Genomic DNA, 16,614 nt, shown 5'->3' on the forward strand with positions numbered 1-16,614 from the left:
GGACTCTGACCTCTAGAGTCAACCTCAATCTCAGTCCCTCCCCGAGGCCTGATCACATGAGACATCTTTGGAGATGAGCAGCCTCTGGAGAGCGCTGGCATCATTTAGACCCACCCATCATTTTGCCTCTTCCCTGGCTGCTCCTGCATAGTCGTCTCGGGTTCAGCTGTACAGGATGCCCTGTGGGTCCTTGAAAGCACCGGGGTATACAATGCCTCCAAGTCTTCCCACATGCTCTTCCTTTCAGCATCTTCTGAACTCTGAGTCATGCTAAACACTTACTTCCTCTGGGAAGCCTTCTCTGCTTTCCTTCCCAAGCTGAATCCCCTTTTCTGTGTTCTCAGTGGTCTGTGCTTATCTCCTGTCATAACATTTACCACGTTATACCGAGAGTGTCTGTTTTCCAGCTATCTCTTTGACCAAACTGTAACCTATTCTAGGGACCATGTTTTAGCCAGCACCAAACATGGTATTTGGTCTATAGTAGGTACTTAGTAATGTTTGTTGAGTGAATGAATGGTTGAAAGTATCTCTTCACTTAACTCTCTAAACCTTGAAGAGTAGTGGGTTGTAAAAAGTTATGCCATTACTCTCTCACAGGCACCCTCCTCTCACCCATGGTCCAGGTAACTCCAAACTCTAGTCAAGTATTGCAGATCAGAGAAAAATAAGTGTTTGAGCAAACTTCCAGACTACAACTGGGATGCTTGCAGCTCCCATGTACTTTGAGACAAGAGTCCCAGCATTTCTGGACAGTGAGCTGCTTCCTGCATCTGTGAGGACTTGGGATCAACCGAGATCCATTACTGATCACAAGTTCTGGCAGCGGATGCAGCGAAGGGGGCGTGCCAGTAAGCCGTCACAGCCAGCCCTCCTGCATGGGGGCCTTAATCCTCTTGTTGCTAACAACCAACTGTTTGGGGAACAGTGAATTGGTCTCTTCAGATTCTAAGGAGGCCGTCAAGGTTAGAGCACCAGATGGGAAGATGAGCATTGCCTGGAGTCTCTCCTTTTAACTGGGCCCTAATTTGTTGAGGCCCTAGGCCTGCCCCTCCTCTGCTCCCTGACAGAAAGGGCTGATGAGGCCTTCCAAAGCCGTGGCTGAGGTCCCATGGAACCAACCCTTTCTTCCTTAGAAGCAGTGAGCTTTCCAGCTGCAGGGGATGGGGAGCCAAAATAGATACAAGCGAGAAATGAAGCTACTGGACTGTAGGAAAAAATAAAGGTCCAGAGTGATTTCTGTGCATTCATATTTCATAAACCGATATGCCCCATCCTAGCTGTAGTGAAGAGGGATGTGGCCTCCTCTGGTATTGTGGCTTCAGTGGGAAGTGCCCACCTTCACCACCCCACACTGAGCTGGGAGGGCGTGGGAGAGGGAGGAGAATCCATCAATCTCACCAGGATCAGCAGCAGACAGTTGCTATGCATCCACAGACGTAGATGATTATGTTGGACAATGTGGAAGGGAAAAGAAGCATTAAAAACCTAGTTCAATTAAAGCACATCTTTTAAGTTTAAAAAAAAACGTAAAACAAGTCTTTAACTCAAAAAGCATCCAGTCTGGTCGGATAGATAGGAAATAAACTCATAAGAGCATAAAAGTATTCCACTTTAAGACACCACTGATTGTAAGACACACCATTATTTTTTTAACTCTAAGAAAGAAAAGCACTACCAATTAAACCAACATCATCAACTGTAATATGCATCCCAACTCAAAAGATGTTAAAGTGGAGGTGGGGGGCTAAGAATCGATTTTTAAGAATCAATGAAATACATATACAAGATAGTACATGCTAAATCACAAATGAATCAAAGAAACAAAGTGTTCAGGACTTCTGAGGGAAAACCCATAATGGAGGGTTAAGGCAAAGAGAGAAGACACGAGCTGAGCCTGGGCCAAAGAAGCTTATGCTTTACTGAGATCACTGAAGTGGAAGGAGGGCATTCCAGAAAACGGAAGCACTGAAATCAAAGCCAAAAAGGCACGAGGGGAGTGATGTTGTACAGACGATGAGCAGAGAAGTTAGGGTGGGTGAAGGTGAGGGCAGGAAGGTGGTGAGCAGAGGTTGGACAGGAGGAGAGCCTTCAATAAACCGGAGTGCTGATAAACCCAAAATGGCCGGGCTTCCCTGGTGGCGCAGTGGTTGGGGGTCCGCCTGCCGGTGCAGGGGACACGGGTTCGTGCCCCGGTCCGGGAAGATCTCACATGCCGCGGAGGAGCTGGGCACGTGAGCCATGGCCGTTGAGCCTGCGCGTCCGGAGCCTGTGCTCCGCAACGGGAGAGGCCACAACAGTGAGAGGCCCGCGTACCACAAAAAAAACAAAATGGCCTGTGGGGCTACCCACATTTCATCCATATTCTGACTCTGAAGAGGAAAAGTTCTGCGGGACAAACAAGCTGGAGTCCCACCGTGTTGTCATTCATTCATTCAGCAACACTGATTGAGCATCTACTAAACTCCAGGCACTTTGGAGGAAACAAATCCTAAATTCTGCCTATCAAGGGGAGATAAGTCACTTACTGAGATAACTATGAGGTATAGGTATCATCGTTACTCCCACTTTAAAGCTGATGGCACAGAGGTTCAGGGAGGTCCAGTGACTTGCCCAGCCTCCCACAGGAGGACAGGGACGATGAGAATTTGATTTATGGCCCTCTAGACAGTATGAGACAAGGCACAAACTTCCGTACAGGGGACAGTGGACAGAAAAGATTGCTTGGATCAAAGAAATAATAAAAATTGAAAGGTTAGTTTATGTTGTAAGAAGATCTTGAATGTCAGGATCTTTAGGTAACCTCAGATAAAGGAGAGTCCCTGATGGCTTTTAATCAGGGATCAGATCTGTGCACTAGGAAGATTCATTTGTGATCTATCTACAAGGTGGATTATAGAGAGAAGAAACAGGAATCAGACCAATTAGAAAGCTATTACAACACTTTAAATGAAAGGAATTTGACCCAGGATAATGTTTGAGTTAAATCATGGTCTTGGCTTTTTAACCTTGAAAGGTTAAGGATGTACACTCCCCTCAAAATACCCTGGGGTCTTTGATCTATGAACTCATCGAAGCCGTCATGAACTTTGTTTCCAGCCTTGGCATATACTAGCATCATTTGTTCTAAAACAATGGCCTTAGGGTTTCCACATGCAGCACGGGGTCGGGGAGAGAGTGGGACAGAGAGGAGGCCCCAGGATCGAGGGCCGCGAAGCCAACAGTTGCCTCTCCCAATCTTGGTAAACGAAGGTGTACTGCGCTTAACTACACTCTTTATGGTCTATAGATCTAGACCCTTCTTCTCTAACCTTCCCTTTTCCACCTTATAAATCCTGAATTTTAAACTCTTTTCCTATGGTAGCCACCCCCATCAGATTGTATAATCGCTAGTCCAAACCTCTTGTCTCACAGTTAAAACCCCGAAGCCCTGGGAAGGAAAAGGACCCGTCTCAGGCCACACAGCCAGTGGATAGCGGGACAAGCCTCTGACTCTCCTAGCCTCTCTGAGCTGCACCATCTCCAGCTCTCAGCTCAGACCGGCATCCCCTAGAGGGACTCTGTTCCCCCGGCAGGAATGAATGGTTTTGTAATAAGGGAGAACAAGTTTTACTTGTGTCTTCAGTGACGCTGCCCATCATTCCGCAGAACTTTTTAGCCTCTAGAGACTAACCAGGCACTTCGTGGCATCTGCGGTATCTCTCCAGTGTCCTAACAACGGTCATCTTAAAAATCCCTGATTATTAAGTTTGCCTGACTAACAATCTTGGCCTGATTGTTAAGTTTGAGCTATTCAAGGTGAAATTAGGGGACAAGGCTCAGGGTGAGGTCAGGGGCGATTCGTAATCACCAAATGCCTGCCGGCAATTCCCATTTGGACATTCTACCATCACCTCAAGCCCCACACATGTCTCTCAAAACGTCATGGCCGTTTGAGGTGTTTCCCCCTCCCATCTTTCCCTGTCATCCAGGTTACAGCCCGTGGGCCAACCATACTCCCTCCTCTGCCTACAGCAGTCAGTCACCAAGGACCATTTTGTTTCTCCTTACCACCTCATTTCTGTCCTCTCCTTTCCATTCTTATTGGCATTCTGCTTGGAACTCTGTGTTGGGTTGTGATGAGATAGTTGGAAACTTGCTTGTAAATGGACAGAATTTAAGAAAAAAGGTACCTCCCCTAACTCTGTTTGAAATCTGCTTACTTTGCACCTGTGTCACAGGATCCTTTTTAAATGTTAGCTCAGGACCCAGAATTTGCATTCCCCTCATTGGCTGGGAGCCTTTGGTTGTAAAAATCCATTTGTGAGCTTCCAGCTGTGGCCCTCTGTGCTTTGGCACGGCACAACATCTCTCTGCCGGCCCTCCAGCTGTGGGAGTCCCTGCAGAGGACAGCTTTTAGGCAGGACAGATTCAGCTGAGCAGTCCTCATGCTAAGCGGGCCTGGATGCCACTAGGCAGAGAGTGAGCGGCTTGAGGACAGTCAGTCTCTGAGCTGAATTTCCTGAGCCCCTTCTGTCTATAAGGCATGAGCTGGACACAGGAGGGATAACTAAAAAGTATAAGGATCCTCACCTCAAAAAGCTAGCCTGGTTAAAATGGAAGAAGAGAGGACAAGCAGCAAATGGCAACACATGAATTCCAGTTCAGGACAATATGTTTGTTTATTTATTTACTTATTATAATTTTTTTTTTTTTTTTTTTTTTTTTTTTTTTTGCGGTACGCGGGCCTCTCACTGCTGTGGCCTCTCCCGTGGCGGAGCACAGGCTCTGGACGCGCAGGCTCAGCGGCCATGGCTCACAGGCCCAGACGCTCTGTGTAGCATGTGGGATCCTCCCAGACCGGGGCACGAACCCATGTCCCCTGCTTCGGCAGGCGGACTCTCAACCACTGCGCCACCAGGAAAGCCCTGTTTGTTTATTTATTTAGCCCCCATCTAATATTAGGCATCATGCAAGGTTCTGGATAAAGAGATATGTGATTGTTTCTGATCATGAGGGGTTCACGATCTGGAAGGGAAGACAGCCAAGAAACAATTATAATCCATTGCGAGACACGTCATTATGGTAGAGGTGAGCCCAGGATACTCAGAACCTAAGCCAAGGCTGAAATAATCATTTTACTTATCTGATTGAATATATGAATTAAATGACTGACGATGACCATGGGCCAGGCACTGTGCTGTGCACATTATGTCATTTTTTTCTCGTTTTATTCGCACAGCATTTTTCTTCTTTCATCCTTACAACTTTCTGGGCAAGAACTATTTTTGTTTCTGGTTCTCAGACAAGGCAGCTGAGGCCTACAGAGGTTAAGCAGCTAGCCCAAGGTCCCCCACTGGGTAACAGAAGGAACCAGTGGTCCATCCCAGGCTGCATCCCCACAGAGCCTGAGGACCGTGTGTGCAACTGGCACTCCCTGGAAGGGGCCCAGACTGAGCAGCAGTAGGGTGAATAAGATCCAGCCTTACAGAGCTGGGCTGGGCGATGGGAGCCTGCACCTGTCGCAGGCCCAGAGAAAAGCGAGTGAAGGGCGTGGAGGAGAGAGAACATAGCACACTGCAGAATCCAGTGTTTCTCTCAGCCGCTGGAATGATCAAAGAAGGCTTCACAGAGGAGGTGAGCTTTGCATTGGCCTTTGAGGGACAGCCAAGGGCCCAATGTTTCGGCATAGGAAGAAAGCAAGAAAACAGAGAGAGAAGGTCAGGCCATGGCAATGGTCCAGCCAGGCTCTAGGTGAAAGAGGAAAGAGATGAAAGCAAGAACACCGAGTTTGGAAAGTCTTCTTTATGTGGATGTGGGAGGGGGCACAGCAGAAGGTGAGACCGAGCCATGCCACCTAACCTGGCCTCCCCCTCTTCAGCCTATGCTCAGCTGCAGCCATACCAGCTCCTCTCCCAGCCGTCCTCAAAGCACCTGCAGCCCCAGTTTGGGATCCAGCAGCAGCAACAGCAAGCATCACAACAGCCGCCACCACCCCAGCCATCACGGCCAGCGCTCCAAGCCCCGTGCCACCCCCAGCTGGCCTCGGTGCCTCCAAGCCTGGCCCTGCAGCCCGGCCCCGAAGCCCATGCCATGCCGCTAGGCCCAGTCCCATCCACCCTGCCTCTCCAGTGTCCCGCTGCCAACCTGCACAAGCCTGGCAGCACTCAGCAGTGCCACCCTCCCACGCCAGATGTCGAGCCTCACAATGGATACCCTGAGGGCCTGTCTCACACCCCTCAACACAGGTTCCAGCATGCCTCGGCTGTCATCTTACAACTGCAACCTGCTTCGCCAGTGGTGAGTAAGCCGAGCCCGAGGTCCAGGGAACAAAGCGGAGGACACGGCTCAGGCAATCCCGCGGCCCCCATTTGGATGTGTGTCTGGGTGGGCTGAGTGTCAAAGTCCTCTCTCAGTAGTCCAAGAAAGAAAAGGGGCCTCTCCCTAATTTGGGGCTAGCTGAATCTTAATGTCCTTGCCTTCTACCCAAACTCCATGGAAACGGGGGACGTGTCCAGGAATGTAGAGGCAATTCACGAGAAGATCATCTCTGTCCTGTCCTTTAACAGCCCCAGCAGTGCACCCCCGATGACTGGAAGGAAGTGGTACCTAGAGAGAAGAGTGGGCCTGAGACTCGGTCTGGCCCACCACCGCATCAGCAAGCCATCGTCACTGCCATGCCAGGTGGCCTGCCTGTACCCAAGAGCCCGAACATCCAGCAGTCCCCAGCTCATGGTATGAAGTGTAGCGGGGCCCTCGGGGGAGGGGAGAGCATTGTCTTCCTTGCCACCCCCTGGCACATCTCACTTGGGCATCTAGAATGGGAGGGAAACTACTCCAAGCCCCAAGAAGCAAGAAGGAAGCTGGGTAGGTGGAAACAGAGAGAGGATTGAGAAGATGATGCAAGGACAAAGAAAGGGGACCCAGAAGGCATAAAGGAGAAAGAAAAGGAGAATTGAAAGTTCTAGATGAGGCTTGCCTGTCATTGCTGTCAGATGTACCTGCATATCCGTATGCCGGGTTGAGAGTTCCCCCAGGGATCCAGTTGTCTCAATCCTCTGCTCTGCTTGGTATGAGAGTGCGTTCTTGAATTTGGCAATATGACAAGGTGGCTGCGTAGTGCAGAGATGAGGGAAATGCTTAGGGGGAGCTAGGAGGGGATTCAGCTCACGGAAAGCACCTTTGAAGGAACGGTGCTCAGCTCTGGGATCCCCACCTTCTGTCTGTGAGTGCTCAGTGACAGGCGGGCTTCTCCTAGACCTGGGTTTTAGGAGACTCTGCTGACCCCTCTACCCTGACGAGAGAATCACAGCAGTACCTCTGCCTCCACAGTGATCCCTTCGCTTTCCTTTCCTTCTCTGCCAGTGTGCACAGCAATCTTGGCCCAGATCTCAGAGACATTCTGGGCCATGGGCTGCCTACAACTCAGGGAGGCAGTTCCATCATTGGACTAAATGTGTGCTGGGAGTGGGGTGGGGAGAGCCAAGAGAAAAGGGGTTTGGAAAACAGAAGAAGGAGGAATGAGAAGAAAAGTACTTTGGGACAAAGTAGTTATAAATGTCCTATAAGGAATGGAGGGTGGACTCAAGGAAAAGGAAAGCAAAGGAATATGAAGAAAAAAACATTAGAAAAATTAAAAGACAGCAAGGAGGTCAGCATTCTCTTGGCAAACTTGCAATGATAAGGAGCTCACCATTTTGAAAAGCAGCCCATTCCATTGTAGGATTGCTCTAATTATCAGAAAGTTGCTCTTCAAATTAAGCCAAAATCTGCTCTCGTGGAACTCCCACCACTGGCTGTGATTCTGTCCTGTGGATTGTCCATCTCCTACAGTGTGTATAGACAGTTATCATGTCTCTTTCCTCTCCCCCATTAAAAAAAGAGAAAATCTCCAGGCTAAATATCTGAGATTTATTTCATTTTCTACCTATCACACATCCAGACCTCCCATTCCCACCATGCTGATCATTCTTGTCTAGCTACATTCTACCTCTCCACTAATTCCCTTAAAATGTGATCCCCAAAATGAAGCACATTAATTCCAAATACAAAAAGGCGCTAGTCACCCTAGGTTGGCACCTAGACTTAGCTTTATAGCCCTTCAAGGGACAGATCTGCATGGTATAGTAGAGAGGAGCTAAAATTCGTTGAACACCTATGTGCCAAGTTCTGCTCTAAGTTTTCCTTTACTCATTCATGATAACCCTGAGAGATAAATATTATTGGCCCCATTATTTAGAGGAGGAAACAAAAGCTTGAAGAGGCTCCAGTTCACACAGCTATGAAAGGGCAGCACCATGATTCTGGCTCCAGGGGTAATTCCCTTACCTGCCTTCAGCAGGACATTGCACCTATGGCCCCACGTTAACTCCCCTGACCCAGGGGAATGATACCCTTAGTTCACCGAGCACTGTGTCACCTGAATTCCAGAGGGGTTGGGTTTGGTTTTTTTTCTGTCTTTGTTTTTGTGGTTTCTTTTTACATGGATTGCTATCACTTCAGGTCTCCTCCATCTCAAACTTGTACAATTTATATTGTGAGCCAAAACATAATTAATTATATCTGTTAAACGTTATCTTGTGAATTTAGCCCACAGTTCCAGGCTAGCCAGAAAATGGTAATAGTTAACAGCTAACATTTAATGAGTCCTCTCTACCAGCTTTACATGCATTTCCTCATTTAATCCTGACAGTAACCCTCTGAAGCAGGAACTTTTATCATGCCCATTTTAAAGATAAGAAACCTGAGGCACAGCAAGAATAAGTGGTGGGGCAGGAATGTTTTATATCTGAATTTTGTCACTCATTATACTAACTCCTCTGCTTAACTTTGCCATCCGTAAATTATATAGCGTGTTTTCTTTGTCTTTAACCAATTTGCTGATAGAAATATTGAATAGGACCTGACTGAAGACACATCCCCTGTCTGCAGGTTGGTGATAATCAACAGCCTTTGTTCAAGTATTTGTTATCCAACAACCTCTGAATGAACTGACATTTGCCTCCCTTTCTTCATCTTGTCTAGAAAGCTCTCAAAAATCTCTTTCTGAAATCTAATCTAGATGATACACATATAACAAAGCATCTTGCTCCTGAGGTTCTATCTCATGAGAAAAGTAAGTTTTGCACAGTGGAAACAATTGTCAACCACCCAAGATTTAAATATTCATTCTGTATATGTTTGAATGCCTGCTCTGTGCAAAGTACTGTGGGGTGGGAGGTAATAAATGCATAGAGAAATAAGGTCTGTATCCTACCTTCAAGGAGCTTAAAGTCCTCTGGGAAAGAAGTGCACAGGAAAAAAATACAGTAAAAACTAAGATATGATAAATGGCATAGAACGATTATGGGTAAATGCTTTAAAAGGTAAGAGAGAAAAGTTACTGCCAAGTAGAGATTATCAGGATAGATTGCACGGAGGAAGTGGCATTGTTCTAGAGCGAGGGTTGGCAAACTACATCCCGAGGGCCAAATTCATCACATCACCAGTTTCTGTACAGCCCACAAGCTAATAATGGTTTTTACATTAAAAAAATTTTTTAAGACTCAAAAAAAGAAGAATATTTTGTGATACAAGAAAATTATACGAAATCCGAATTTCTGTGTCCATAAATAAAGTTTTATTGGCACACAGCCACATTCATTCAGGTAGTGTCGTCTGTGGCTGCTTTCCTGCTGCAACAGCAGAGTTGAGTAGTTGCAACAGAGACCACATGGCCTGCCAAGTCTAAAATATTTACTATCTGGTCTTTTATAGAAAAAGTTTGCCAGCCACTGTTCTTGGGTCTAGACCATGAAGGATAGGTAGGACCTGGACATGTGGCATTGGGGAGAAGGGACTAGTGAAGTAAAGGAAGGGAGGCAGGAGTGTAGGCATGTTTGGGGGACAGAGAGGCCGAGCATTCATAGAACAAAATGTAAGTGTAAGAAATGCAAAGGCACAAAGGGGGAGGAAATGTGCATATTAATGAAAGAAGGCTTTGAAAATTTGAAAAATGGGGTGGGGGGAACGAGGGAAAGAGAAAGGGAGCAAACTAAACGATCAGGGAATATAAAATAAATGTAAAATGTGGAAACAAAGGTAAAGGGATGAGGCCTGAGGGGAAAGGGTTGGGGATATGAATGCTAAGAAAGGTAAGAATATGAGAAAATGTTGGAAATAGAAGTCAAGCATGGAGAGAGAAATTCGGGGCAAGTATTCAGCATAAAGCCTGGGGGATGGGGGTGCAGTGAGACTTGTCGCACAAGCTCTAGTATATCTACTGAATGAAGGTGCTTTCCCGACAATTCAGTTTAATCCAGCGTGGTTTAGGAAGAGAAGTAACATTTATTGGGCTCCAACTGTGTGCCGGGCACTGCAGGCAATTTGTATAAATGCCCTCAGTTAGCCTGCACAGTAAACCTAAAGAGGAGGCATTAGCCCCGTTTATGGAGGTGTAACTGGGTCACTTTGGTCATTACTTAACTTCTCTGATCTTCAGTTCCCAGTGGGGAGGATAACGACTACTTGTGGGGTTATTGTGAACACTGAGAGGAAGTGCGTGCATGTACGGCTTGACACATATTCAACACTCAATTACTGCTAGTCGTTATTCTTCCTGCCTCCGACTTGGGCAGGCGGGAGTCCACCACCGCACGGGGGACTTTTGACGGGGCGAGAGCGGACATTGGCGTGGCGCGGCGCCCGCCTCCTTAAACAGAACCCTTACGTACCTAACCGGCCGCCAGCCCCCCTGCGCCTTCCGGAGGGCGCGGGGCGGGGCCGGCGCGGCCGCACAAAGGAAGCGCGCGGCCCGGCTTCCGCGCCGGCGCCCCGCCTCCCTGAGGCCCCGCCCCGCGCGCCCATGCCCCGCCCCCGCCTCGCCCCGCCCCCGGCGGAGGCGGCCGCGGGAGCCCTGCCGGGACGCGCCGCATTGTCTCCGCGGCGGCTGCAGCCCTCGAGCGCCCGCCGCGCGCGCGCAATCCGCCGCCGCCCGCACCCCCGCCCCGGCCTCGCGCCCCCGCCGCCCTTTGTGGACGCCGGCCCGGCCGGTACGGTCGGATGCGCCGCGGCAGCCCCGGGCCCCGGCTCGGAGGCTCGCGGCGGAGAGGAGGCGGCCCGCCCGGGCCCGGGACCCCGCGCGAGGCGGCGCCCGGCCGAGGGGTTGCGTAGGCCCCGCCCGGCCAGGCCCAGCCGGGCCCTGGACAGGTCAGTGCCGGTGGCGGGGGAGGGGTTCTCGCCAGGAGGGGTACCGCGGCCCGCTCTCGTCGCACTGGACACCGGGCACCGCCCTCCGGTGCCACTCCCGGCCCGGGCCTACTCGGCTGCCAGGCCGTGCCAGCCCGCGATTCTCGCCCTTCCGACGCCGGGGAGGTGTCCTGCGCCTCCCCCCTCGTCGGGGACCCTGCCTGCCCCGCACTTCCCCGGCAGCCGCTGTGTCACCTTCGGCGTGCCAGACGCTTCCGTGTGTCCCCGCACACCCCCACCCCGGCCTCGGGCCTCCGGGGCGGCGCTTTACCGGGGATGGACGGTCCGCTTAGGGACAGGGCTGCTGGCATCCGCTGTACCCTCTGGGTAGGGGACTGCCTATCTTGGAGGCCTGCGGCTTAGCTGGAGAGTTTTGTTTTTAATCTAGTTCAGTCTCACGAAGCTTTTAACTGGATGGAAAGGGACAAGCTGTTCGGTGTCTATCCTCTCTTCCATTTTTAGAAGAGCGTTTTCTCTCCTTCCCGTGCCAAATGAAGGCATATTGTATTGTTGATTCTTTACATTAAAATCGGGACTTGTGAGATTCTTTATTTAAATTGAAGTCCAGAGAGAGGGAAATAATTTGCCCAAGATCAAGTTGCAAACCAATGGTGAACCTACAGTGTGAACTCGTAGTCCCCAGCTCCTGTATTGTTGGATACCAGTTTGTGCCAGTGATACCCCGGCCGTCCCAGTCCTCCCCATCCCTCCCGCAAGGCTGCCTTTTCGACCTGAACACATTTCACTGACATACTTTCAGTTCTGATCAACTTTCCTTTCCTTCCTGCTCCATACCTAGAATGTTGACTTTCTTCCCATGCTGCCTACAGAGACACATTCTTTTATTCTTTTTCCTGCTAAACAACTTAGTGACAGCTCTCCCCTTAGATATCTCCCATCCTAGATCTTTAATCCCCTTCCATTAGCATATTGGACCCAGAGGATCCCTTGTTGTGAAATAAGCTACCGACCTAAATCCACCATATGTCCCCAATTTTTCTAGGACAACCCCAATTTAAAATATTCTATCACGTTGTCTATCAACCAAGTGTCTCGATTTTTGGTTTAGAAAATAATGTCATTTTAACCATATCAGGCCCTGCTGTCCTGGCCTTTTCCAGCCATTTGGCTCTGGGGCATAACTGGGTAATCCAATTATCATTCACCTGGGATTTTTCATCCCCCCCACCACCCCCGAGTCAACCCAAATGTTGGAACTGCTAGGATTTCTAGATGAGTCTGAAAATTGCAGGCTAATGAGGCAAGGAAATTCCTTCTTGCTCCTATATGTCTGCCCCCGCTGCCCTCCCCGTTTTTTATTCCGGTAGAGGGCCTCAGACCTGTGGCAGCATCTGTTGATGAGGGCTTAAGTTGAGGTCACATGGGATGCAGGGCTTCATACCATGTTGACTCCAGAATAGAAAGAAAGAAACTTACTGTGTTGGTTACAGGGCAGGAGATTCTGTCTTGCATCTTAAGATACCTGCACAGCTAAGTAGTTTTGGTTCCGCTCAGATTTCACACACCTTCATTAGGCTCCTGCCTCGTGTAAAGCATGATCCTAGGCACTGTGGAGAATATAAAAGTGATTTTCTCACTTAGCGCCCAACATCTGGATCTATATCTGGAAATAGCCACATTTTTGAATCAGCTGATGCAGTGTGTCCCACTGTTTCTTTACCTAAGTTCCAGCCCCGGCAAAGCGGGAACCAGAGCCTCTGGCTTGGCTCCTTCACAAGGGCTGGCTTCTTCAGAGGGCCCAGCAGATGGGTAGTGGTGCTCGTGTGGCACCTGCCCTTTCCAGGCACTCTTATCACGTGAGCTCTGCCTCTCAGCCCACCCAAGATCTGTTACCAGGCTTGTCCATACACATCGGGAAGAATAGATGCCTTTTTTCTCCAGCGTTAATCTTGCCACTTTTCTGTTGTTCTTGAGTTGGCTTTCTCAGTTGTCCAACTGCATTTTTGTGAGAGGTAGCTCCTGTTTTCATCGCCTTCTCCTCCCCCCCACCCCTTTTAAGCTGTTGTTTTATTAATAGGTGGCACATAGGTACGTAATGAATGTTGGTATTTTATCATGCACTCACCTCCCAGCCCTGTCCACTTCTCTTCCAGGTCCTGGCTTACTTTCGAATTTACCTTTGTCAGATGCACTCAACATGTATTATTTCCACTTCCTCAAAGTAAGGAGGAAACTCCAGCTCTTCTTCCTTCTGTCCCAGTAATGATTCTCCTGGCTGTAGGTCTCTTCAGCCATTGTTCCTCTGCATTTCAATGGAGGATAACCTTTTAGGAAGGTGTTGTTATGCTTGCCTCTCCAGACATACCTCCTCTGTCACTGACCTTCTAGTCTAAGCTGATTGACCCTGAGACTTCCCTTCCTGCTACCAAGGCCCCTTCCCCCATCTGTGACCCTGTGCCTGTGACTTGCTCTGGCTCAGCCCCAGGATCCACTCTTTTTCAGACCACATCCTTTTTCCTGCCTTACTCATTTCCTGTCTCAGATACTTTGGATCCCTTGGATCTTTCAGTGGGAAAGAGAAAAAGAGGAATAGATAGACGATTTTATAAAATTGACCTGTTCTTGCCTCTGGCCTTGCATGCTCTAACTTAGGCCATCCCCTCCCTAGGTTTTCTTGTTGTAGGGGGGAAAAAAACGACTGCTATCTCAGAATTAAGAACCTTTACCTGAGGTTTTGAGTGTCTTTTTATCTCTTTGTGAATGTGTGAAGAGGATGACTCAACTGCCTTAGATGCTTCCTCTAAGTCTCTGCCCTCCTTTGGGCTTTAGGCCTCACACTAGGCATTCGGTAACTATTTGCTGAATTAAGTTCACCCCCTTCCTATCAAAGTCCTTCACTTTGAGCTAGCATGGATCAGTAAACCAACATAAAATTTAAGTTGAAAAAACTAGGGAGTAAGATGGTGGCTCCCTTTCTGGTAACGCTGCTCGGTGTTAGTGTGACACTCACCGAGGGTTTTTTCTTCCTCTTGGTCAGTCCAAGTTTACACTAAAGTTTTCCCAGCTGTGCAGTGCCGTTTACTCTCCAGACAGATTTGGTCCCATCCTGAAAAAGATTCTCTCCTGAAAAGATACATCTACTAGAGTTGAGAGTAGAGAAATGAGGCACCTTCATAGAAGCATAGTTTCTCTTTCCCTTTCTTTTGTGCCATTTTGCAACTGGAAGATGAAGATGATGATTTTCTGTGGTCCGGAGGAATCTCACAAAAGTGGTTGTAGAGATTCTTTTGTGTTTTCCACCCCCGTGGAAAAGCAGGGTGAGGACTGGCTGCCTTATGCAATCTACTCTCATGAGGCCTTTGTACCAGTAACAGAAATGACTGTCTGCAGTGACTTAGCACCTTGTCTGGTGGAAATCAAAGCTGGGACTACCCCTCAAGGTAGAGGTATGAACATATACTGATTTATGTTTTCAGTGTTTTTATGGCATGCTTTAAACTACAGTGTGAGTCACCAGTTAAAAAGACTCTGAGTATGTGTTCTGTTAAAATGTTTAAAGTAGGCCTGTTCAAGATAACTTGAATTACTTATTCACAATTCAAATAGATGCAGGTTTCATTTTAAGCATTGACTTATTTAAAAATTTCAATTTGAGTTTAGCTACATCAGAACACTGATTTTGATGCTTGCAAAGAAACTCTGAAACAAACCATTTTTAATTCAACTTTATGACATTTTGGAATTGTTAGGAAAATAATCAACCATTTATTTATCCAAGACAACAGTCTTACAGATTCAGGGCTTTTTTCCCCCATCAATAACAAAAGTAGAATATAATTGCCATGGTCAAGAAATGGTTGTGGTTTTTTTCGGCCCTGCCCCAAGACATGCGGGATCTTAGTTCCCCAGCCAGGAATTGAACATGCGCCCCCTGCATTGGAAGCTCCGCGTCTCAACCACTGGGCCGTCAGGGAAGTCCCGAGATGGGCTCTTTTATAGTTAATCGAGTTATACAGTTAAGAGTGATTAGTTTTTGAAGGTATAAAATATAGTAAGAAACATAGCATATAATTTAAATAATAAATTGTTGCTATGTGATTCATTGTAAGACCATCTAGGCCAGCATAATAAACTTAATGGTTTGTTGTTCTTTTTCCTTCCCCTTCCAAATTTATTTATAGTTAGTGAAAAGGGATATGCTTTCCTATACTTGAAATTTCCAAATGATTTTTTTAGTTAAATCCAAAAGAGAACATTCTTTCTACATCTGCCAAAGAAATGATTGCTATTAAATAGGGATTTCCAGTGTTCTAAGATGAATCCAGATGTTGAAGAGAGTCCCCGTTTGCTGTTAGACTCTCTTGAAAGCAAAAACCTGTTTCTTGGATGATTTTCTTCTTAGCAGTGAAATTTGTCATAGCTTCTCTTAAGAAAAGATGACTGTTAGCTGCCGTGTCATAACCAGCTCTTCTCCAGTAGATCAGGAGAAGCAGGCCTGATGCTGAATATTGAGACCGTTGGCAAGAAAATGAGAGTTCATGACTGCTGGGAGTTATTTTTAAAGCTCTTGTTGCATGGCTATTATGTCTCAAATACTGTATAATTATCCCTAGTTACTGATATCTTTAGCCTATTTGAAACCATCCATATGTGGCCTAAATCCACACAGCTATATTAAGACATTTTTAAACAATCAAAGCAACTGACACTGTAAATTAAAACAAAATTAATGTGAATCAACTACCGTTTTTTTAAAAATTGGTTAAGTCCACATTTCCAGGCCTCCAGTAATCAGTATTAATCTCTTCTGTCAGCTGATTGGTAGCAAAGTAGCGTGATTGAAAACTTAGACAATGGTTATTAAAGGAAGGGGGCAGTGTTTTCTAAGAGCAGAAATGATCAAGAAGTTTGATTTGCAAGGTAAGTATTATCTATCCCATTATATAGACAAGGACAACTGAGGTTTGGCTTTCTCTAGCACGTGCGTGTGCGCTCACGCTCGCGCGTGCTCTCTCTCTCTCTCTCTCTCTCTCTCTCTCTCTCTCTCTCTCTCCCCCCCTCCCCCTCCCTCCCTCCCTCCCTCCCTCTCCCATTTCTCTAAGAATATTAGTGCTTCTGCAGTTGGTAAATAAGAGAATTTTCTAAACATTTCTAGTTGGTTTTTTAACTGTTATAAATCCATCTTCCATGATTTTCTCTTCAGCCTTTTAAAGTAATTTCTTTTCACAGGCTAAACTGCCTCCTGGCATTATAAGAACCACTAGGAAAAGTGGTTCTTTATTTGTTCCTGAGTTCTTTCTTTTCTGGTTCCTGGGGTTCTTTTGTGTAATACCCTGGGACTCTTTATGAAAGAAATGCATAGGAAGGGAGGGAATCTGGCGGTTGTCATGTCCTTTGGGTTAACAACTGTTGAAGGTGAATTGGGACGTGTGGTCTGCCCCAAAGGGC

The 16,614-nt window shown here is 47.5% G+C and overlaps 1 protein-coding gene across 9 annotated transcripts in view; it reads left to right on the top strand.

Moving 5' to 3' along the window:
* PHC2 (polyhomeotic homolog 2) overlaps window positions 1-16,614 on the top strand; it is a 102,817-nt gene that overhangs the window by 68,801 nt on the left and 17,402 nt on the right. For 7 of the 9 annotated variants that reach the window (XM_060140624.1, XM_060140623.1, XM_060140628.1 and 4 more), the window contains 2 exons: window positions 5,861-6,279; window positions 6,549-6,714. In XM_060140624.1, the coding sequence (XP_059996607.1) occupies window positions 5,861-6,279; window positions 6,549-6,714 (585 nt within the window). Of the gene's footprint in view, window positions 1-5,860; window positions 6,280-6,548; window positions 6,715-11,013; window positions 11,167-14,595; window positions 14,613-16,614 lie in introns of those variants that run through there. The other 2 variants (XM_060140631.1, XM_060140630.1) reach the window with 2 other exon arrangements.

Source organism: Lagenorhynchus albirostris, chromosome 2 (genome assembly GCF_949774975.1).
Source record: "Lagenorhynchus albirostris chromosome 2, mLagAlb1.1, whole genome shotgun sequence".
Classification (NCBI taxonomy): Eukaryota; Metazoa; Chordata; class Mammalia; order Artiodactyla; family Delphinidae; genus Lagenorhynchus; species Lagenorhynchus albirostris.